Source organism: Alnus glutinosa, chromosome 12 (genome assembly GCF_958979055.1).
Source record: "Alnus glutinosa chromosome 12, dhAlnGlut1.1, whole genome shotgun sequence".
NCBI classification, from domain to species: domain Eukaryota; kingdom Viridiplantae; phylum Streptophyta; class Magnoliopsida; order Fagales; family Betulaceae; genus Alnus; species Alnus glutinosa.
The window spans coordinates 15,785,074-15,809,329 of NC_084897.1; the positions used below are offsets into that span (position 1 = coordinate 15,785,074).

General features: G+C 36.6%; 1 protein-coding gene across 1 annotated transcript; it reads right to left on the reverse strand.

Annotated features, from left to right (window-relative positions):
• Positions 1-301: 301 nt before the first annotated feature.
• On the reverse strand, positions 302-9,299 carry LOC133852128 (AT-hook motif nuclear-localized protein 14). The gene is made up of 6 exons (XM_062288805.1): positions 8,892-9,299; positions 7,605-7,657; positions 4,949-5,080; positions 1,312-1,464; positions 722-1,016; positions 302-519 (listed from the first exon to the last, which is right to left on the reverse strand). The coding sequence occupies exons 1-6, from the start codon at positions 9,232-9,234 to the stop codon at positions 455-457; spliced, it is 1,041 nt and encodes a 346-aa protein (XP_062144789.1). The 5' UTR covers positions 9,235-9,299; the 3' UTR covers positions 302-454.
• Positions 9,300-24,256: the final 14,957 nt, after the last annotated feature.

A 24,256-nucleotide genomic window follows, 5' to 3' on the forward strand; every position in this document is an offset into this window, starting at 1 on the left:
TAATGAATAAGGGTTTGACTACAGCCAACATTCAAGTCTCATTCACACATGCTTGTATTTCTATTTTTCTACATATATTCTGTTTGGTAGGGTTGGGGACACCTCATAGTATGGCTTCTAACAAAAGTTTCAAAGAAAATGCAAAAACATGACTACTTTTATAATAGAAACAAAATTGCATATAGCTAGAACCCTAATTATTTTAGCATAAACAGGATTTAGCCCAAGCCACCCAATATGCAAATAAACTAATAAAAATAAATGACATTTCGCCATGAGCAGTGGAGACAGGGAAGGGAAATATTTAAACAAAATGCACAAGCATGTGATTTTCATGGTGTGCATATTATAAACAGCATTAGCTGACAGAGCAAAAGAGTGCCTGTATGCATAAATATCATACATCTATCATCTACCACAAAACAGTGCCTTCCAACCCCAAAAGCAATTCCCCCTATTCTGGAAGTTGATCATAGTCCCCATTTTCCGGAGATTGATGCGCTCCACGACCTGTTCTTCCTGCAAAAAAATACCATTCAGTTTCACTGTCTCTCTCTCTCTATCTATTTAGAGTATTATTATTTAGTACACTACCATACAACTGTCATATAATTGAATGATGTGACAGTGAAAATCAATCATTAGATCAACACTTGCAAAAAAAAAAAAAATCAAAAGTTGACATAGGTGGGTGGGTGGGTGTGTTAAAGGGAAATGATACCTGTCAATTCATAACCAGCAGCACTTCTAGCATCAGGACCAACCCTCCAATCAGTGGGCCGTGAAGTTGTCACATGCATGCCCTGAATCATGAAATGACTTCCTCCAATAGCTTGATGATCATCATTTAGCCTGACTGAATTTCTTCCAGAAGCGTCAACAGCTGAGTGGAAGCCTATGTTCGATAGTGATGCCCCACCACCAACTGGTGATGCCATTTTGCTGGCAGAAGCATCACCTTTTACACCCGCATTGACATCCTCCTTGGTGTCAAACAGAAATGTACCAACAATAACCTGTGGAGCAATTAACTAGTGACTCAAATAACTGATTATCCAACCTGCCAACTTAAACAGAAAAAATGCCATGAACTTGGGCAATGGGGTCTTTTAATGTCTTATTACATGGCAAAGAACCATTTCAAAAATTTGACAAAATTCAAAGCACCAAGACGTGCAGTCAGGTACCCTACCCACGTCTGTTGTGCGCACACGTGCATATGCAGAGATGACAAAAATCTCAGCTAATAGTCATGCCGTACATGATACAATAGGATCTTTTCTTCAACCAAATAACATTTTGACAAAGTACCTGTACCGGGCCTGCAGCCTTTAGTGGTCCACCAACACCTCCGCCAATAATTTGGCCATCTGTACTGGACAGACAAACACTGAGCCCGCCAGTCCTCCCTCCAAGCTCAGTACGTACATAAGATCCGGAGAGTGAAATAATCTCAAACCGACCCTAATATCAGGGCATTCAGGAAACAGTAATACATTGACAAAGAAATAAACAAATTGTAGACGACTAAGAAACCACACTTCAATTTATCAAGTTCTCAAGTGGTACAAAGGAATTAACCAGATGAAAGCGCAATTTCTAAGTAATGAACAAACCAGAATTAGACTAGTACATCACCTTCTGAGACATTCAGGCACAGTATAATAATGAAACCATTTCAATTTTCATAGAAGCTACAATAATATGATTTATACGAAACTAGAGAAGTGTATTTGCTTTTCTTAAAATTTCATAATAACAAGAGTCAGTTTGCCAAATATCATATTGAGTGGTTCAGACATACAAACAGCTGTTCTAGCCAACTGGAACCAGCTAACCAAATTGGAAAATTTACTGGAGCAAAAGGCAGCCGAGCAATTTTTTGCACTTGCATCCATCCATACCACTGGACCATTCACCATCAGACCCGAATCAGTGGCCAAATATTTTCAAATTCCCAAACAGCCCCTAAAGTCATTTTAGGATCTTCATAGAACTCGTCCAAATCCTAATTTTTGCTTTTCCCAGCAAGAAAGGCCAGGAGAAGAATGAAATTACCTAATCATATTTAATTACAATTCTAGTAATAATTCGCATGACTAATTTTGTGGATTCACATGCTATAAAATCAACACTGTATCTTAGTCAACATGGAGGTGGTTGACATAACAATGAAATCGATCCTGTCTTTCACGTTGAATCGAAATAGACAAGTTGGTAACCTAAAATACCACCAAAGTATAAAAAATTAAACAGAACAGAAACACCCACCAAAATATAAAAAATTAAACAGAACAAAAACACCCACTAAAATCCTATATGCCTAGTCAAAACAGTTTTGGATCAAAATATATTAATGTAGATGCAGTAAGAACAAACTATAGATCTTTAAACCCTATTTAAGAAAAAGAAAAAAACTAATCAAAAAAAAAAAAAAAACACAAAGAATAGGGGAAAAAATCTCAACAAAATCCCTAAGATTAAGCCTCATTTGAGATCCTATAAAATGTAGAATTAAAGGCAAACAAATTTGTAACAGTGTGTATGATTAGTGTTCACATTATGCACCAATCAAAAAAATTCTCAATACATTTTTTGGCCTTATTATTTAATTTTTTAACATGGAGTATAATTAGTGTTTAACATTATGCACCAATCAATAAATTTCTCAATACATTTTTTGTCCTTTTTATTTCAAATTTTATATTTTGAACGAGAAAACTTGAAATAGATTAGATATGCATAAAGACTCGTAAGATTATTCCTTCCTAACCTAATACTTATCACCAAAGGGCTTGCCTTTGAAAACTGAACATTATAAGATCAATCTAAAAAACTTGGGATAATTAATGCATGTGTCAACATAAGATGTTGTCCTCTTACTTTTTTCTGTCTTATATTTTCAGACTAACTTACTATTTTTCTTGTCTTTCCCCTTTTAGAATAACCTTTAACCCCACCGTATTGTCCATAATGAATTGAACCCAAAACCTTCCACCTTTGAAAGGAGTACACTTGGACTACAAGACCATTGATATAATATCTTATTATTGGTTGGGGTTGTTTTCAGACTTCAATATCTGATGTTTTTCGTAAATGTACAAACGATCTCAGGATAGTTAATTATGGAATAATTATTACTAGGAAGAAAACATTGTTGTAGGTTAAATTAGAGTATCCTCTACTACTTAATGCTATTGCTTCCATCATGATTATTATCTACTACATTTGATCTTAGCCAAAAGGTAAACTATGATTATTAGTTATAAAGGTTTGTGTCTAAGATTGCACCTTTGGTGAGTTTAAAATTTCAAGGAACTCAATACTCTTTTTTTTTTTTGATAAGTAAGCTCTGAGTGAAGTGAACTGAATCTAGTTCTGAGTGAAGAGAATCTAGTTTAACCAACACTATAATATAAAAATAACCTTGCTTTAAAATGAATAAATGACATTCAAAACCTTATTTAGATTTAGCAAAAAAATTGGTTTTTGACTGCTAAATACTTCCACTGAATTTCATAAACTTAATCCATAACCTCATAGTTCAAAGTATGAAGTTATTGACACTGCCATAATGAAAAGAGTCCAATAATGAACAAGTTTAGATCGGAATGTTACATGCCAATAAAAAATTTAAGTAATATAAAATTAGTAGAATGTACATTGGTAACATTGCTATGAACAAAAAAAATTAGAAACTAAACTCATATCTTTAGGCCACTTCCAACAAATAACTTGAAAGCCTAGCTATTAATTCAGTGCATCTAAGTGACTTCTTCCAATTGTTGCCCACCAAGAATATGATGCCATTCGGGGACTAAGGCACAGCAGTTGCCAGCCAATGCCAATGTGATGCTTTAAGCACATTGTCTCAGGCATCCATGCTCATACACACAACATGAATGACAAACACTGATTCTATCTACCTAATACTGAATAAGAATTTCCCTTTCACATCACAATAACTTTCACATCACAATATAGTTTTTTGATATATAAGAGAAGAGTTTTTGCATTACAATATACCTCAGTGAAAACAGTCACCTATAGGTAAACTGGAAAACTACGATGGAATCCCAAGACTTATAAGAGTTAAGCCCGTGCCTTTTTCTGGGACCCGAGCTATTGTGAAGATATTTACTGAAAAATAATATTAGGGGGGCGTTTCGGGTTTTGTGGGTGTTGTTGGTGCGTTTTGCTGTTTTTGGGCATGTTCTTGGGCTTTGGGTTTGTAAGTGCTCCTCGTATACTGCCTGTGTACTGGGGCGCCTTTCGCTTTTTTAATAAAATTGCTTATTACTTATCAAAAAACACCCACAGAAAAAATAGAAGCATGACACCTGTTGCTACTAAGTTGAATTTACTGGTCAAAATCTAATAATCCAATAGAGCCATGTCATTTTCATCAAGTACCTTCCACTCAAAGATCCTAACCTTGAAACTTCTATAAGAAATTCCTAAGTTCTGTGTTAAAAGGACATGAGAACACACATGAAATAAATTCTCACATTTTCCTTCTCTCTCTTTTTTCCTCCTAAGCAATATGAAGGGGAAAAGGGTAAGGGGAGAACATTTTTCCTACAAATATGAATGTACCGATCAGAATCTAATGATCCAAGTCAACACTGAGCTTATTTTTGACACAGGCTCTACCTGTACCTTCTACCCCTGAAGAAGCCCAACCATTTCATCAAAGACTGTGTGTGTGTGTGTGAGTGTGGGTGTGTGTTATGCATCTTTTTTTTCCCCCCCCATGTCAGTGTAATCACAAAATACAACATTAAAGCAAACTTACAAGTCACCACATAATGGTCAAATGACAGCATACTTGATGAAGGGTACACAAGATTCTAAAGCATTTGTTCTTTCTAATATTTAACCTAATTTCTTCATTCAAAATAGGCACTTTGGCAGTTCCCTTTTGACAAATAACAGAAAATCCATTTACCTCATATGTAATGTTGCCTCCAGAAGTTGCTGGCTGTCGGAGAGAAGCATTAGAGATTGAACCAGATGCAGACAAAATGCATATTTCACGCTTACTTTGTTGCATGAATAACATAATTTTCTGGCCCACATCCTAGTGAAGGCACCCATATTTTGTGTTAGGGGGCAAACAGTTAAAACATATCATCCAACTTAACTAATTAAGCATGTAATGTTAGTACCAACAAGCAAGGTATGGATAACTATCAAGGACAGATATATCTGATGGTGAGATGCAAGCATGTGACAATGAAAAAAAAAAAAAAAGCAAGTTAGGTTGTTCATCAGATGCAAGGACAAAGTTGACCAAAAGACTATATCCAACATTGACACATGCAGTTTTAAGATGAAAATGTATCAAAATATTTTCATGTACATAATCAAACTCCTGGGAGCTGCTATAAAGTTTATTCTATTGGATTTGACTTCAGTCCCTTTCATAAAGTGAAAGGACGCATCCTTTACTTTTAAATTGGTCCGTGCTGACAAGTGGGACCTTCCAGTATCCAGTTGACCTGTGCAGTGACAGTTGACCTGTGCAGTGAAGTGCTGGTGGGTCCCATGTTACACATGGCCCAATTCGAAGTAAACAAATAATTATGTTAAAAGGAACAAAATTGTGCCCTATTCAATGAATTTGAGATAAGTTTATGGATTAGGGAAAGATAGTTCCATAGATAATTCAAGTTAACTGCCTTTCGATACAAAAAGAATAAGAGAACAAACAGGATGAAGGTAACCCACCAATCGGTCATAGCTATAAAAACCATGAAACTCCTATCAACAATCAAAGACATTTTGATACACTGATTAATGTGGTAGAAGAATGCTAGAACCATCTAAAGAATAGTGTAAAATTTAATACCAGGCTGAGCAAAGTTCTGCGAGCACTAATTCCCTTAGGCTGGTGTTAATCAGTTACAGATCACTTTCAACTTCTTCTACCAGATTACGACAAACCGTGCATTATAGGTTATGTTCCATAATTTGTCAACCCGATATTTTCATGTTATCTGTCCTACCTTACTTTCAATATTTCCGCAAATCGTTCTATTATTCAGATAATAAATTTAACATTCTCAATATTGAATGAGGCATTCTCTATTGATGTAACTTCTCAGATGAATTAAAAGCATTTCCAACTTCAAGAGCCTTCACCATCTCTATCTCCATCAATATTCGCTATCACCTTCATCATAATCTTCAATAGTATCTTCTAATCATATTTTTTTAATGATAATGTCTTCTTTTATTCTCATCTTATCTCAAAGAACTACCTAGTTTTCATAGTTTAATACTGAGAGCTGGCCAACCCCTTCAATACATTTCCATGATGGGGCGGAACCACCATTCATCATTGATTCCTGTCATCATACATTCCAACAAATGTCTCAAATTCTCAAGTGGCTCTATCATGATGAATGCAGAAGCTCCTTGAATTAAGCGCATCAATGTATTTAGTTGGTTCTACTGGAAGTAAATACAATTTGTATCCTTGTTTGTTGCATATCACTCTGATTGTGCATCTGATGGAATCAAAGATATCCATTCACAACTATCACAATGATAAGCGACTTCTTTTCTAGTTTAGATCTGTGTTTACAAAAAAGTTAACTGATTTGGAAGCCAAAGAAACTGGAAAGAGCCAAATTAACCAAAACTGACTAACAGAAAAGGTTAAACCCCCTGAAATACTGCATGTACTTATTTCCAACCCCAAATTGAAAGAATAAAAAATAAATAAATAAAATAAAAATAAAAATAAAAAAAGAAGAAGAAGAAGAAGAAAGAAAGAAAGAAAGAAAGAAAAAAAAAAAGACGAAAAAAAAAAGAAAAAAGAAAAAAGAAAAAGAAGAAGAAGAAGAAGAAAGAAAGAAAGAAAAAGTGATTCCCAATCGAAAAAGACCTGGAAACCCCTATAACATTCTCAGCTTACCTTTGAAATAATTGACTATTCATGCTTGGAGTTGAAAACAAAAAAATAAAATAAATCTCAAATAATAACAATTGAAAGGTATGTAAATATAATTAGAGCAGTAACAGCTATCCGTAACAAACAAAAGATCAGTTACAGACCCAAAGAAGAAATGTTAACTAGTGTCCAGAAATCTCCAAAAATTTAATGATAACACTAACAAGACAGTACTTTACACTGTGTGGTAAGTAACAAGATATTTGCATTTGAGTGGACAGGTAGTCATTAAAGTGGGAGTTAAGTAGCAGTATGACTGCACAGCTACTGTATTGCAAGTTTCATATAGCTAAGCTGGAAGCAAGTAGAAATGGCCCTTGTGGAGACCAAATCTGGAACTTCCGCTTCCTCTAACAGAGGTTGGGGCTTCTACACAGACCAGATTCTGTCTCACAAAGACACATGGTAGCGGTACCCCTGTTTGACCAAGTGCACCAAGAGGCACAGGCAGGTAAAATAGGACAAGAACTTTTAACAGAAAGTAAATAATAAAACCTAAATCAACTTAACCCGTGCTAAGATTATGTGAATGTTATAAGCATGAGCAAATATGCACACATATATACAAGAATGTGTTGCATGAATGTGTGCACATCTACTAAGAAAAGAATATTAAAAGACTTCAAGCAATACATAAAATGTATACCTCGCCAGCAGCTACGTTTATAACATGTGGCGTAAAACCTTGCCCAGCATTGCCTGCATCAAACAGTTGGAAATTGGGGCATCACATAAGTATTGTAAAATATACCTAATGCTCAGAAATCAATAGAAAATAAATAAATATAAATGTTACCAAAAGAACATCCAAGCAAATTAAGAATAAGTTTACATCAATTTTTGTTTTTGGTCAGGGGAATATGATTTTGCAAAACACAATAAATGTTTTAAAACAACACAAACATACATACATTGACCACCTCTTTGCACATTGTTGAACACATATACATACATACATACATACAGTGACAACCTCTTTGTGTGTTGTTGATCAAGAAACATGACACACTAGTAGAGCTAGAAATCACGGCCATAAGTTATCAACAAAAATTAGGTGTCATAAAATAGAATAATTAGGCCTTCTTGAGCTATTGCATTAAGTTACCAACAAAATCTTCTACAGTTCATGATTTGTCACTCATTTCAAGTGTATGCCACTCCAGTGGAATTACCCATGCTACTTAGCCACTACATTATGTTTACCATCTGAACCAACAACAGATTTTCTCAAAATCTTATTGTTCAAACTTTTTCAAGCTATTGTATTCCATGACAACCTTATTATTGCCTCAACCACATCCACCTTCAGAAATTATTAGTTTAAACGTTAATCAGCACTTTTCTCACAAAATAATTATTTGTTTGGATACTTTACAAGAAAACTTCCAATTGTTTAAAAAACGAAAAGCACGTAGCAACCATACATTAACATTTTTATTCCCAATTCCCGGCTATAACGTCTCAAAGAACATCCATCCTCAACCAATCTGATGTTACTGACAGTCAACACACAACAATAAATGTGGTCATTTGTAGGATTGTCCACAAGTTACTGATCTTAAATATCACGAACATTTTTACTTCTACTTACAAAAAAAAAAAAAAAACAAAATTTTTTGACTTCTCTCATCTCAGTTCTAGATTATAAGCCAAAGAATATACTATCAGAAACAATAACAGATTTCAATCATACTTGCAAATTGCATGCTGGACTGCCAAATTTGAAACCGAAAATTAAAATAAAATTAAAATATATATATATATATATATATATATATATATATATATATATATATACAACAGTTACGAAACATCTGAGAGAGCTAAGAATAGAATCTCAACAGCATAGTAAGGCACGCAAAGTATGCACAAAAAACCCCACATCACATTCAAAAATTTGACTGCAGTAGAATTGCTAAGAAAGGAGGCCCACCGGGAGCGAGGAGGGACTTCTTGGAGGCGGTGGGCTCCTTCTTGTCCTTGGAAGAGGAGGAGTGGGACGACGTCGTTTGCTGGGCCTTCCTAGCGGCCAGGGCCTGCTCGGGCGTGCCGTACTTCCTGGGCCTCCCTCGCTTGCGCTTCGCGCTGGCCGTCCCTTCCAGCGCCGAAGACGACGTCGTGGTCGCGGAAGAGAAGGGCGGGTGAGGGTACACCGCGTGGGGCCCGCCGCCCTCAGCAGGTGGCAGGAGGCCATTGGTCGGTGAGGCCCCGCTGGTGGCAGTGCTGGTGGGGTTCTGGTGGAAGTAGGAGCTCAGTTGGTTCTCATTGGGTTCCATTTGAGGGAGTGAGAGGAGAGAGAGAAAGAGAGAGAGAAAGCGTGAGTGTGTGTGTGTGTGGGATGGAGATTTTTTTATTTATTTTTATTTTTTGTTGGGAGGAATTGATTTTTATGTTGTGAAAAGAACAAAAAGAATTGTGTGTTCTCAGCCGCTTGATTGGATTTTGTGTTTTTATTTTTTATTTTTTATTATTTTTTTATTGAGATTTGACTTTATTTTTGACTTCTAATTAAGCGTCTCCCTTGCCTCTTTTTTTTTTTTTTTTTTTTTTTTAAATTATTTTATATATATATTTTTCCATTTTTAAAGCGCCCCTTACTTCCCACTACTACAACTGTGGAAGACAGACCTGCATAAACGGATCTCCGATTAAGATTTTCACCTCTGTTTTCGCTTCCCATATTTAATTTTAGGGTTAAATGCTTTTAAAGTACACGTGGCAAAGCTCGTTAAAAGATGAGCAAAAGATAAATGTGTAAAATCTCTCTTATTAAATTGTGGATTTCGTTTTGAAAAGTATCACACCTAATATTTATCTTGGGCTTAAATATTGACGTGGTATTTCCGTCCATAATTTTAAAAGAGTAATGATTCACTACCACCTAAATATACAATTTTTTACCACTTTATCTATGTGGAAAGATGGTCCCCCTCATCTTAATTTATTTTTAAAAAATAAAAAAACTCAAAAAGTAGTGGGGGATCACCTTGCCAATGTGGCAAGGTGGTGAAAAGTTGTATATTTAGGTGGCATTGAATCATTATTCATTTTAAAATTGTCATATAACCTATATGCCGAGTAATTCTAAACGTCATACTCATTTCCCTCTAATAATAATGTGGCTTTCAAATTGTAGTATTTATCTTGGGCTTAAATATTGATGTGGTATTTCCGTCCATAATTTTAAAACTGTCATATGGCTTATATGCCGAATAAGTCTAGACGTCATACTCATGTCCCTCTAATAATGATGTGGCTTTTAAATTATGATTTGAAAGTCACATCATTATTAGAGGGATACAAGAGAAACATGGATATGACGTCTAGAATTACTCCATATATGCCGAGTTAAGAATTTATTTTCTTTTAAAAAAATATAACTAAAAAAATTGAAAAAATAAAATAATAATTGAGAGTGGCTCGAGTCGCCCCTTCGGCCAAAATGAGCTTTGGTAGGGAGTGGTTTTGGCTACCCCAAAAGGCCCAAAAAAAAAAAAAAAAAAAAAAAAAGAAGCTAAATGGGGTAACCAAACTACCTCCAATGTCATGGGTATAGCCGAAACCATCCCCACTGGCATTGGACGTGGTTCAACTACCCCCAAACAAGCCATAGAGGGGGGCTGAGCCATCTCAAGGCTCTTGCAGATGGTTTCAGCTACCCCCATTTGACTATTTAGGGGTAGCCGAACTCGAGCTACCTCCAGACTTTATTTTTTTCTAATTTTTTTTCAATTTTTAAATAATATTAATAAATTATATGAGACAAGTGTCATATTATGAAAGGCATTGATGTGTTTTTACATTAAATTTATGGATGGAAGTACAATTTCGGTATTTAGGCTCAAAACAGAAATCACCTTTAATACTTTTGAAATCAATGTGGTCATTTAATAATGCGCCTTACTGTTGGTACTAAAAAAGATAGAGAGCCCCTTCTGTTCGGTATTGGCAGGAAAAAAAAAAGAAAAAAAAGAAAGGGTTTTATGCCCACCAATAAGAGATTGCCACATCAGCCTGGAACAAGAAAAGCAAGTGTTGGTAAAACACTATATCTAATCCCTTTTTTCACTTTTTTTGTCTAAGAAAAAACAACCAAGCCATCGGCATACCGCCCACCCGACGCCGCCGCCACTACCCCACACCGAAAACCGCCACTCCTTCACCAATAAGTTCAACCTCTCTCTCTGGCAATTCCTTTAGCTTCAGTGGTTCTTCAACCCCTCTCCCTCTCTCTCTCTCATGGCATGGGTCTCTCTCTATGGTTTCACCGACTAAGTCACATTGGAATTCAATAAGGTTTTCAAGATTACCCATCTGAAAAATAATTTTCTTCTTTGAAACAAATTTTTAGGTGGAATTATCTCCCATGTAGGCCCATAACAGCAGCTGTGGTTGATGGTTTCTGGGGTTTGGAACGATTTTGGTCTGCAAATGGACCTCGATCTGCCATTAGAGGGGAGACTTCAAGAGGTTGAGGAAGAAGATAATTTTTCTTTTAGGTTTTATTTTTACAATTTATTTTTTAGATTTTACTACCAAGAAGAGGGAGACAGAGAGAGCGATTAATCAAACATATCACAAGACTCGATTTGGAAACCCAAATTTGGAAAATCTGCAAAATCATACCATTAAAAGGGTCAACATCGTTCTCCGGCCACTTAAGGAGCTCTGTGTTATTTAAATTTTTCTTGAACAGGTTGAGAATTGCAACGTCATTGGGGTCGGTGGCATTAAATACCATCGTGAGGAGCTCTGGCAGATCTAATTTTTTTGGAGCTCTAGTGTATCCGACAGATTTTTTTTGGCGAGTTCCGGCAGATTTCGCATGTGTCTGGCGAAATCTGGAAATTTTCTGTTGTTTTAGTTGTTTCTGACGGCTGTTGTGGACTTTTTCGATGGAATTGCTTGAGGAAGAAGAACCACTGAAGCTAGAGGAACTGCCGGAGAGAGAGGTTGAACTTACCGGTGAAGGCGGCAGTTTTCGGCGTGGGGCAGTGGCGGCGGTGTATGGGTTTCAGACAAATAAGAGTGAAATAAGGGTTAGATCAAGTGTTTTGCTAACACTAGTTTTTCTTGTTTGATGCTGATGTGTCAACCTCTTATTTGAAGGGCAAAAACCTCATGGTTTTTGCCAATACTAGATAGAAGTTATACTCAAAAAGATAACTAAATCTTCATTTTAATGCATTCTAACTTTGAAAGGAAAAAAATAAATAAATAAACAAGAAAGGTAGGTTTTTTATTCAAACAAAGACAAATACCTCGGAATAAATTTATTTATAGTATGACTAAATTGTCCCATAAAATTGTTTTTGGAATTGTTTCAACATTTTTAGGAAAAAAGGTAGGCCTAATGGTTCTTTTTAAAACCTAAATTTAAGGTAAAATTGATGTTGCATTGAAAGGTGTTAGTATTTTATATTGGCTACATTTTGAATAACAAAAAACACTTTATATAATGGTTTCGAATTAACAGGATGATCGATTCTCAATTCAGAATCTCCATGTATTCAGACAGTGTTCAAATCAAAGCATGTGACTGATCACAAGCTTCTAGAAAATGTCCATGAATAGTTCTTGCAAATTCCAAGCCAAATCAATCGATTCCTGTGCAACCGTCCGGACGAGCCTTTGAAGGCGTTCAGATGCCTTGCAGTGTCCAGCAGTTTGTTTTGAAGACGTCCGGATGACAGAGCAACACCGTCCGGACGCTGGGTCAATCATTGTTCAACACGGAGTTGGATTTCAGAAGTTGACACTGTTAGGGAAGTCTCTGCAAGCCATCTGGAGGACGTGGTAACACGTCCGGACGCTGCCCAACATTTCAGAATATTCCAGTGTTCCGTTCGAACGCAGAAAGGAGTTATAGCGAAGACCGTCCGGACGCTCGGCCAAGCCATTCGGACGTGGACCTGATAAAGATAGAATTGCGCTGTTTCTGAAAGGATATCATAGAAGACCATCCGGATGTGGCTAACTTTCGTCCGAACGCTCGACAGCCAGAGTCGGAATCTCAGCAGTTTTAAGTTGTTTGTAAGCCTATAAATAGAGGGCCATAGGCTTGTAAATTGTACAGAATTCGGTGTTGAATTCTCTTAGCTTTGAGAGAGGGTTTAGGGAGAATCGAAGATCCGCTAGCTCTCAAGGCGTTGCCGGTGTGTGCTCAACAATTCGTGTAAAGTCTATCTTAGGGGTCAGCCCTAAGGTAAAGGAATCCATCAAAAACTCCTTCAGGTAGGAGATCTGGTTGGGAAGCGTTCACGATAGGCTTCATGTCAGAGTTAAAGGTATGACTACTGCATAAGGGTATGTGAGTACGAGTGTCTTGTAACTAGCTTTGTTTTTGGATAGTGGAGTTCCTAGGTTTGGTTGCCCTGGAGTGGTTTTTCTCTTCACAGAGTTTCCACTTCTTAACAAATATCTTGTCTTATTTAAATCTCGCATTTAAGATATTTTGTTGCACACAAATACACACACTTTGTTAAATTATAAGTCAATATTTATTTTCAATTCGTATCAGAGCGGGTATACTTGTGTATGGATTTATTTCCTAAGTGTGATCCATGACTTCTTCTAACATAAATCTTCCTGAGTTCTCTGAAGATAATTTTTATGATTTCCCTAAAGATACCCTTTTAATAGGAAAACTCTTTAAGAAATCCAAAAGAGAACTCAAGAAGATTAAACAAGAAAAATAGTCTTTGATTTTACAATTATCTGAATCACATGTTTTGATTGACTCTTTGAAATCTGAGAATACTATGCTTTTTGATACTGTTGATGCACTAGAAAATAAATTAAAAGAATCAGAGGATCTCTTGGAAAAATTTCTCTAGTAATAATTTGAAAAGCATGTTTTGTATTCATACAGATATTTCTAACAAGCCTGATTTAATTGTTAATGATTTAAGTACTTCTACTTCACATGCTTCTGATTCTAAATTAGATTCTATTGATATTAAGCCTGTGATAAAAGATACAGCTTGTTTAGATAATTCTTGCTTAACTAATCATGTGATGCCTAGCTCCAAGGAATCAGGAATACAAGGTAAGTTTATTCCTAAGTGTCATAATTGTGGGAAGATTAGTCATATTAGGCCAAATTGTTATTTGTTGAAATCCCACAGGCCTTGGATTAAGCAGGATGCTCTGAGGAAAAGTGAGGCTGAAGATTCTTCCTCATCAAAATATGTCCCTCCGCATAGGAGACATATAAAAGGTAAGGGTAATATTGTTTGTAAGAATGCTAACCATATTTCTGCAGAGAAAGTCAAGTAGCATTCCAACAAAAGAAGCCTGCTCATCAGTCATCATCGGGGCATCATCGGTCACATCCGACCCAAATGTTCAGCTCCAAGCTCAGAAGAAGAAGGCTCAGAGGAAGTTGCCTACTAAGACCACATCAGGTACTCTACCTTTAGCTGGACATCAGGTTCCATGGCATCAGCGGCAACAACAAAAATCTGTTCCGAAGAACACATCAAGGCACTACAAAAAAAAAGTCGCAAAAGCCCAATAGCAACCATGCCTATGAAAGGTTGCTAAGCTTGTTACAAGGTATGTTGAGGAGAATTGACAGTATGAGCAATACTCCATCACATCAACCACAGGTACACCAAGGTTGGGTCAAAAATGATGTGACCATTTACCCCTTGAGGGGGAGTGGACTCACCTAGTATAGGTGCAGTCTCACCATGCCTAGGATTTTGGTTCCTAAATCCTAGTGCATACCAGGTATGTTTGCATTGCATTGATTGTCATATCTTATATATCCTATTTTTTTCCTTGCATTCTGTTTGAGGAACCACATTTTCTATCCCTAGATTTTCTCTTGGTTGCTTTGAAAATTTTTTGCAGGTACATTCTAGGGATGACAAAGAAAGCATGTCACTGCTTTTCTGTCTTGAGATAGTCAAACATCTCTCCCTGAGGTCAGGTTTGCTCTTATCTTACATGCTTGGACTAAACTGTCTTCTTCTTTGTGTAAGCATGTTTTTGTTGTTTTTCCCTTTTTTTTGAAAAAAAAAAGGGGGAGAAAGATGCAGATATTTATTCCTGTATTTAGCTTTTCAGATATCTTATGTATTTTTACCTGATGTCTCAATTCTTGGTGCATTACTCTTTTTGCTTTTATACAACTGAGAGTTCTTGTTTGATATCTGCAAAGTTTCCCTGCTGCATTTATTTGATAGATAGTTGCTTTTCTCATGCGATGAAAATATGCACTATTCAAAGTTCCCTTAAGGTACATTTTTTGTTTCTCTCTGACTTTTAGCTTTTGGAAATTCTAATGAGAAAGATTTTTTTTTTTTTTTGCTAAGATGGTCAAACTGACCAACTCTCCAGCTGAACCTAGAACCCATAAATTCTGGCATTCTTTCTAGGTTGCAGCACCAAGTGATAAAAAGCATTCAAAACTGAATAAATATGGATAAATAAAAAGATCCACTGTTTAAATGCTATAAATCTGTTCTTGAAATTGTCCCTATAGAACTAGTCAGTGACCAAATCATTGCTGAAATAGACGGTCACTAAAGGACAACGTAAAAGAAAAAGTGATGCAGCTTAGGAGAGTGTATCAGATGAAGGTGGCTAGGCCCTAGTAAAATGAGGTTTGACTTTTGACTGATCTAACATTGATTTTCTCTCTTCTCTAGAAAATCCGGGTGATTTAAGTCATATCAATGAAATTCATACTTTGTTGAGAAAGCCTTCACACACACACACGCATTGCTTGAGTTAATTTTACTATTGAAAAATGTCTTTCTGCAGAGAAATTTTTGTGCTTATTGACTCTTAACTCTCAATTATATCTTGGTATATTTTTGAAATGCTAATTGAACTGGGATATCAGTTTTATATACATGTGTGTTCTGGAAATTATTTGAGTAATATTTTTCTGCTTTTTTCCTCTCTTTTTCAGATGTTTTAGTGAAGCGTCCGGACGGTGGTTCTAGCTGTCCGAACGGTAAGGTTGATTCATCCGGATGTCCCTTCTCCTTGTCCGGACAGGGCATGTTTTTGCGATCCCTGACGTGTCACTACGTCCGGACATCACTTAAATTCCGTCCGGACAGTGAACCCTGTAGGGTTATATCACATTTCCCCCTGCGCCGCAGCCTCATATCATTTTTTTTTTTTTTGCTTCTTTTGTCATTTTGTGCGTTTTTTCTGTGCTTTTTATGCATATTTCTCACGTGCACGTGTCATCTTTGCAATTTATCTCCACCCCAGGTATGTTTTTATACTCTTTTACTAATTCATTTTAAGTTTTTATGCTTAAAATAGTTTGTTTTTAGGTTTCTCATATTTTGAGTTTAATATGTATTATTGCTCAAAATTCTTTATTAATTGGGATGAGATTTTGTATATTTGGTATCTTGTTATTGTTTGGGTTGAGTTTTATGTAGTTGTAATCTTTGGGATAGTTCATTTTACAGCCATCATAATGCCCAAATTTTTTTTTTGAACTAACAGGAATTAATGCTTTCATGGATTTGTTTCTATGATTTTTAGCCCAAGAAATATGTCTTTAGATGACTCTCCTCCCCGAGTCAGGCAAAGAACTGAAGAGTCAGTTGCTGACAGGCTGCACTGCATGCAATTGTAGCAAATCCTATCGGAGCGGAATCTTCTCCGCACAGATTTGAGGGATCCCATTCTACTCCCCATTTCTTAGATGCTTCTAGAGAACCAATGGGAGTACTTGTACAATTGTGCTTGCCCGGCCTTTCCCAGACTGGTACGGGAATTTTATTGCAACATGATCATCATCTAGGATGATGACAGAGGACTGATTATGCAGACCATGGTCAGAGGATAGCCGATTCAGATTGATCCACAGCTTATCAGTTCTGTGATTGGAGTTCCTGTTTTACCAGTTTCAGGCGTTCCTTTCCCTGCTGGTGATGAGGCACCCAACATTGACTTTTTGCATGATTTCTTTGGGACGAGACCACAGAGAGAGGACAAGTCCCACTCCCAGATCAACATCAGTACTTTTGCTCCTATGCATCGATTTTTAGCAAAGGTTGTTGTGACAAACCTTTGGCCTCAATCTCGTCGGAGTGAGCTTACTCTCAAGAAGGCCACCCTTCTCTATGCCATAGTGAACACGAGTCTGTCTTTTGGGTGTTTAATCACTCAAATCTGTCTTTAGGTCGTGATAAATATTTCAGACTTTAAGCCTAGATCACGGATTCCAGATCCTTTTGGCATTCAGACTCTCATGAAGTCGAATGCATAGTTGCAGCATGAGGCTCAAGACGGTGTTCCTCAGCCTCCACCAATTCCCCTACTAGCAGCTGCATCATCATCATCATCACAGGCTGTACCCCCTTTATTTGATATAGAAGCTGCATTTACTCAGCTTCATCCATGGGAGCTCTCCAGTGTGAAGTTAATCTTATTGGAGAGCGTGTTGAACTATGTCAGATTGACATCAGCGAGTGCTTGCAGTATCATCACTCCAAGCCTGATGATAAGGACTGCTTTTTTTTTTTTTTCTTACTTATTATTGTTTTGTTTTAAAACAATTTTAAATTTGTGATGACATTTTGTATTTCATTTGAAAAATGAAAATTGACTTCAAATATAAAGCAAGTGTGTGTGTGCACAATGAGTTAACAAAATAATGCGGAAATAAAATAACACAAGATTTTTGTTAATGAAGTGGAAACTCAAGATGAGAAAAACCACTCTAAGGCAACCAAACCCAGGATATCCACTATTCAGAAGACCAGACTAGATACAAAGTAGTAACACTCACATACCCCTGATGCAGTGGTTGTACCTTGCTCTCGAACGTGTAACCCAACACGAACGCCTCCCAACCAGGTCTCCTACCTGAAGGGATCTTCAATGGAATCCTTTACCTTATGGCCAACCCTTAAGATAGACTTCAGTTTAAGCGCAGTAACAGCACACACAACAACGGTTTCAGAGAGATCAACTCAACTCAATAGATTCACAATATAACTTTCTAAGCACTAGTGGAGTTCAATACCGAATTCTTGCAGTTCTCAAGCCTATGGGCCTCTATTTATCGGCTGACAGTTCAAATGAGCGTTTGGCTTGATAAAACTGGGTGCCGTCCGGACGGTGGTCATAGGCCGTCCAGACAAACAACTGTGCGACCAAAATTCCGAAAATTTTACTGAAAATCTTTCCTGTTTGAGAGCAGCATCCGGACAGTGTTGCCCTGTCGTCCAGACCGTCGCACGTTCGCTGCAAGTAATTTCCATATAAAGGCTTCGCACGTCAGGACCGAGAGGACGGTCGTCCGGACGGTTGTTCTTATGCACGCAATTTCCTTATTTGATACACGTGCATCCAGACCAGGCTGACTGGCGTCCAGACGTCTTGATTTGAATTGCGATACTTGCCTTATGGATGAGCGCGTCCAGACGGGAATCCACATTGTCCAGACGGTTGCAGCAATCTTCACATATCTGTGTTTTGGAAAGAAAACCTGAAGCTTGATTGAACACTGAGAGTCGTCCGGACGGGCTGCTGAATCGTCCGGACGGATGCAAGCTGGAGCAGTTTGAAGCTTCTCGACATAGAGGAAGGTCTAGAAGGGAATCCATGTAGTTCGGACGGATGATGTTTTAGTCTGATGTGCGTCCGGACGGTTTGACACTTCGTCCGGACGGCTAATGCATTGGACAGATGGGCGTCCGGACGGTATGACACGTCGTCCGGACGGCTGGCAGGGAACCGATTTTTCTGACTTGCAAACTGGCAGGGAACCGAATTTTTAAAAATGAAGTGATTTTGTCTAACAGAATGCAACCAATTACAAACTAACATCATAAACACTTATGTTTTTATTAATACTCTGTTTACCCTTTGTCATTGTGTGACAAAAAGGGGGAGTATTTTTTGGATTATGTTTTGGCATTTAGATCGAGAATGTATTTCCAAAGCGGTCAAGTGTTTTTGTCCCAGAATGGCCAAAGGGGGAGTTTGTTATTATTTGTAACGCCCCGCCTTTTACAAAAAGACGTAAGTGAAAATTTTGATTTTCACGTGACATTACGACATCATTAGAGTTATAAATTGGTAGCGAAATATATTTTTTTAATAACACATCAGAGCTTCTAACAAAAATACTTCAAAATATATATAAAAAGTGTAATTAAATAATTACACATTAAAATAGTATTTGTGCCACATATGATACAAATAATTTACAAACATTATAATCATAGCATCATTAATACATACCAACAAAAATATAAATATTGTTCACCGAATATAATAATAATAATGGACTAGACATAGTAGTCCACAAAAATGAGAGGCATCCTAGCCTCAGACACTGCTACCAAGATCACCTAAAGGTCTGGACAATCCTGATACTCATCTTCTTCATAACCTGTATTAATATATAATATAGAGAGAAATAATAATACAAAAATACCTAGTGAGTCCACTGTTTTCAATAATGATATGATTGCTGATTTATTAGAAATAAAGAACACAATGCAATGACAGTTTTATATGCAGAGTCTTATTTATTTAAATAACCATTTTCTTCTAGCATTCACCTTATAGAGACGTAACTCTAACAAATAAATTCAATGAGACATCACTCCAGTATATAAAATCTAAGAGACGTAACTCTTGTCTAACGTATTATAGGAGACGTTACTCCCGTTTAGCGAATGATAGGAGAAGTTACTCCCGTTTAGCAAGTTCTAAGGAAACGTCACTCCTTTAATAATTTATTATCTTTTTTGCACAAGCAGACGTCACTCCCTGATCCGTAGGCAGACGTCACTCCCTAGTCCGTTGGCAGACGTCACTCCCAACGCTTTTATAATTAAATTAATTAATTAAAATAACAAAATATGCAAATTCCACATGCGCAAACAATTAAATAAAGCAGAAATCATAACGTTATGAAAATTCAGCATCACCCTCAGTGAGTAAGAAATACTCACGCTGCAGAGGAGGAGGAAGACGAGAAGAGAGCTTCGGCTTTGTGTGTGCAAGACCCATCGCCCATGCTCTCTTTATATAGAAGACCTTAAAGGTGTAGATTATTCCAGCACCGATTTTGATCTACGGACAGAAATCTTGCAGGTGCTTCAACAAATGATTACAAGATAGGATTTGGTAGATTCGAAGAATCAAAATCGACCAATATCCCTTATCTCTAACTAATTACCCCTTGGTTCTCAACTTAATACTAACTAAAATTTTTCCTTCATCAATATCCCTGTTGATTGAGCTGGATTGGGTGTTGAATGAGCTGGGTTGGGCTGAGCAAAAATCACATGAAAATGGGTTGGTCTTGGCTTGAATTGGACTTGTGATCAAAAGGAAATAAATTTGGAAAAATGGAAACCCACGTGAAACACTTCCAATTTTATTAAATAAAAATTAGTTCCTTTTAAAAACATGATGGCTGGGCTGATGTTAATGATTCCATGGGCTAGGGGCTGGGTTCCTAAACATGTGGGCTACTGGGTCTTAAGAAATAGAAATGGCCCACAAATTATTATTGTTCAAATTTCGTCCAGATCAGGGTACCATTTTTTGTGGGTATTTTTGGGTACTAAACGGAGTCCAAAAATTATGAAATTCAAATGGTAGTTAGAGGACTTTGAGACGAGCGTTCTGGCTTTTGAATCGACCAAAATGGAGTTCGTTTGACCCTATTTTCATTATTACAAAGTTTAAGGTCCGTTTAAACTTTTTATTGAGCTAAACTATAAATGTTTCTTAATAAAATAAATATTTATTCTTTTACCTTATTATTAGGTTATAAATCATATTTTAATATATTTTATTCAATATATTAAAATATGGGGTATTACAGTATTTTATATTGGCTACATTCTGGATAACAAAAAACTCTTTATGTAATGGTTGCGAATTAATAGGATTGTCGGTTCTCAATTCAGAATCTTCATGTTTTCAGACAGTGTTCAAATCAAAGCATGTGACTGATCACAAGCTTCTAGAAGATGTACATGAAGAGTTCTTGCAAATTTCAAGCCAAATCAACCGATTCCTGTGCAACCGTCCAAACGAGCCTTTGAAGGCGTCCGAACGCCCCGCAATGTCCAGCAGAGCTACACCGTCTGGACGCTAGGTCAATCATTGTTCAACACGGAATTGGATTTCAGAAGTTAACACTGTTAGGGAAGTCTCTGCAAGCCGTCCGGGCGACGTGGCAACACGTCCGGACGCTGTCCAGCATTTCAGAATATTCAAGTGTTCCGTTCGAATGCAGAAAGAAGTTATAGCAAAGACCGTTTGGACGCTCGGCCAAGCCGTCTGGATGTGGACCTGATAAAGATAGAATTGCGCTGTTTCTGAAAGGATATCGCAGAAGACCGTCTGGACGTGGCTAACTTTCATCCGGATGCTCGACAACTAGAGTCCGAATATTAGCAGTTTTAGGTTTTTTGTAAGCCTATAAATAGAGGGTCCTAGGCTTGTAAATTGTACAAAATTCGGTGTTAAATTCTCTTAGCTTTGAGAGAGTGTTTAGGGAGAATTGAAGATTTGCTAACTCTCAAGCCGTTGCCGGTGTGTGCTCAACAGGTCGTGTGAAATCTATCTTAGGGGTCAGCCCTAAGGTAAATGAATCCATCAAAAACCCCTTCAGGTAGGAGATCTGGTTGGGAAGCGTTTACAATAGGCTTCGTGTCGGAGTTAAAGGTATGACTACTGCATAAGGGTATGTAAGTACGAGTGTTTTGTAACTAGCTTTGTTTTTGGATAGTGGAGTTCCTAGGTTTGGCTGCCCCGGAGTGGTTTTTCTCTTCACAGAGTTTCCACTTCGTAACAAATATCTTGTCTTATTTAAATTTAGCATTTAAGATATTTTGTTGCATACAAATACACACACTTGGTTAAATTAGAAGTCAATATTTATTTTCAAAAGGTATAAAGCCTAAACTTATGGTGCAGATGTTGTGACGTGATGGATGTATTGTCACGTAATTTAAAAATTTTAAATAAAGTAACTTTATTTATATTATAGATTTTTTTTAAAAAAATAGTCCTTCTCTATTTCAGTTAAAATGGAGAGAGTCCTTATCCAACTTAAAGACCATGTTTAATAACCAACAAGAACAGCCATGACTAAAGGCCCGTTTGGTTTACAGAATAGGCTCTTGGAATGAAATAGTCATTCTTTTATTTAGTAGGGACATATTCCTATGAATAGCTATTTCCATGGGAATATTCCCTCACAAAGATAAATACATATTCCTAAGTGAATAGACAACATTTTTTCAAAAAACAAAAACCGTATTTTTTTATTTTTTATTTATTTTCTTTCAAACTTAAAAATAAAATAAAAATCATAAACGTGCCGAATCTATGGGTTGTCGACCACCCCCAATGGGTGGCCAGCCACCCACAACAAACCCCAGGGGTGGTGCGGCCACCCCAGGTGCCATCGGGGGTGGCTGGCCACCCACAGATTCAATGTATCTGATTTTTTTTTTTAAAAAGAAAAATATAATTGAGTTTTAGAAAAATAAGAAATCATGTGGTTTTTTTTTTAGTAATTTTGGTTCAATTCTAATTATAGCATATTTGTTGTTACCAAGCTAATGAATATGAATAACTATTTCATTCTACCTTCCATTCTCAATGATAACTATTCAATTCCACCAACCTTCATTCTTAGTAATAACTATTCATTTTCCTAATAGAATACCCATTTCGCGTACTAAATGAGGTCTAAACTTGTTCACTCTCTTGTTAGGCTTATTGAAGAACGTTGATAAGCCAATTTCATGCTCAGGTTATTTGTCTAAGAAAAATGATTTTTTTTTTCTTAAATATCTTATAAAATTTTCATATACAATGACGTTGAAGCTCATATTTTAAGTTAGAGAAAATCGTTAAATCAATCCATTGGGTTTAACCTTTTGACAAATAATTTTTTTAGGCTTTAGAAAGAGACTTTGGACTCCCTATGGTATTTCAATGCGAAAAATAACTCTCTACAAACTTCTATTTGAAATTCTAACGGAAGCCATCAATGTGCCACAATATCACTAATACAAAATAGACATGTATCCCATATGATGAGTAAGTGGCAAAATGCCATGCTGGATTTGACACGTTTTTTTTTTTACTATCACACGGATTCCACCTCATTAATTTTCTCCACATCAACAATGGGAAAACCCAGCAAAACTTACCCTCCGATCCCTACTAGTGTAACTCGTATAACACCCCAAACTTAATGTTTGGGTGCGCTACTCTACCTCTTTGACCTTTAGATATTATTTTATTATATGTTACGAAAATACAATAAATATGTAAACCATAAAACTAGAGCAACAAGTAAATTTAAGAGTTTTTCTATCACATACATACAAGTTCACCAGAACTCTAATCAACTGTAAATTATTATCAGCATTTAAACATCGATCTTGTCAAATAATTATTTCTTACATAACAATCTTCATAAGTACTATCCATTCTGCATATCATGTTACTCATACAATTCTTCAATAAAATCATATCATATCACATACCTTATTGCTTATTATTGTCTAGTTTGAGCTCCTTATCTGTGTTGTCTTTGATCTTCTTTTCTCTATAAATAATGTTTACATGTGGAATGATGAGTTTACAACTCAGTAAACAAGCAAGTTGGTGCTAGTGTGTGACTGTGTAAACATTTCATAATTCTTCCATGAACATACATAAACAATTTCATAGAAATCACCGAGTCGTAAAACATTGCTCATTACTAAAAACTTTAAAACTGGGTGGCTTTTCCTCTCTTTCTTTCTTTCCTTTTCCTTTTGCCTTTTTTTTTTCTCCTTACTTTTGTTTTGTACTAAGGAAAAATACAATTTAGGCTCTCAAACTACCAATCATTCCTTGGATAGCTTCCCGAACTACCAAGACTTGGACTCTGGCCCCCTAAACTACCAAAGCCTTTGAAAAATGCCAATTTTTTACGAAATATGCCCATAATACCATTGCCACGTATCATTTTTCAATTAAAAATTAAAAACAAAAAAATATTACAATCGACTAGAGGACCAAGGGCGGAGGGAGGGGAGGTCAAGGGGGGTCAAATGCCCCCCCTCACCTCCTAAAATTTTTTTTACTCCTAGTATAATATATATTTTTTTTTTATGCACCTAGTCCCTTGAAATGCCCCCCTCAGCATTTCAGAGGGGGAGGGGGGGGGGGGGGGGGACTGCGTACTTGCCCACTCTTGCCGTGGGTTTTTTTTATCATAACTCAAGCATTTTTCATTTCTTTAAGTAGGTAAAAGAAAAAAAAAAAAATACAGAGTTGAGACAT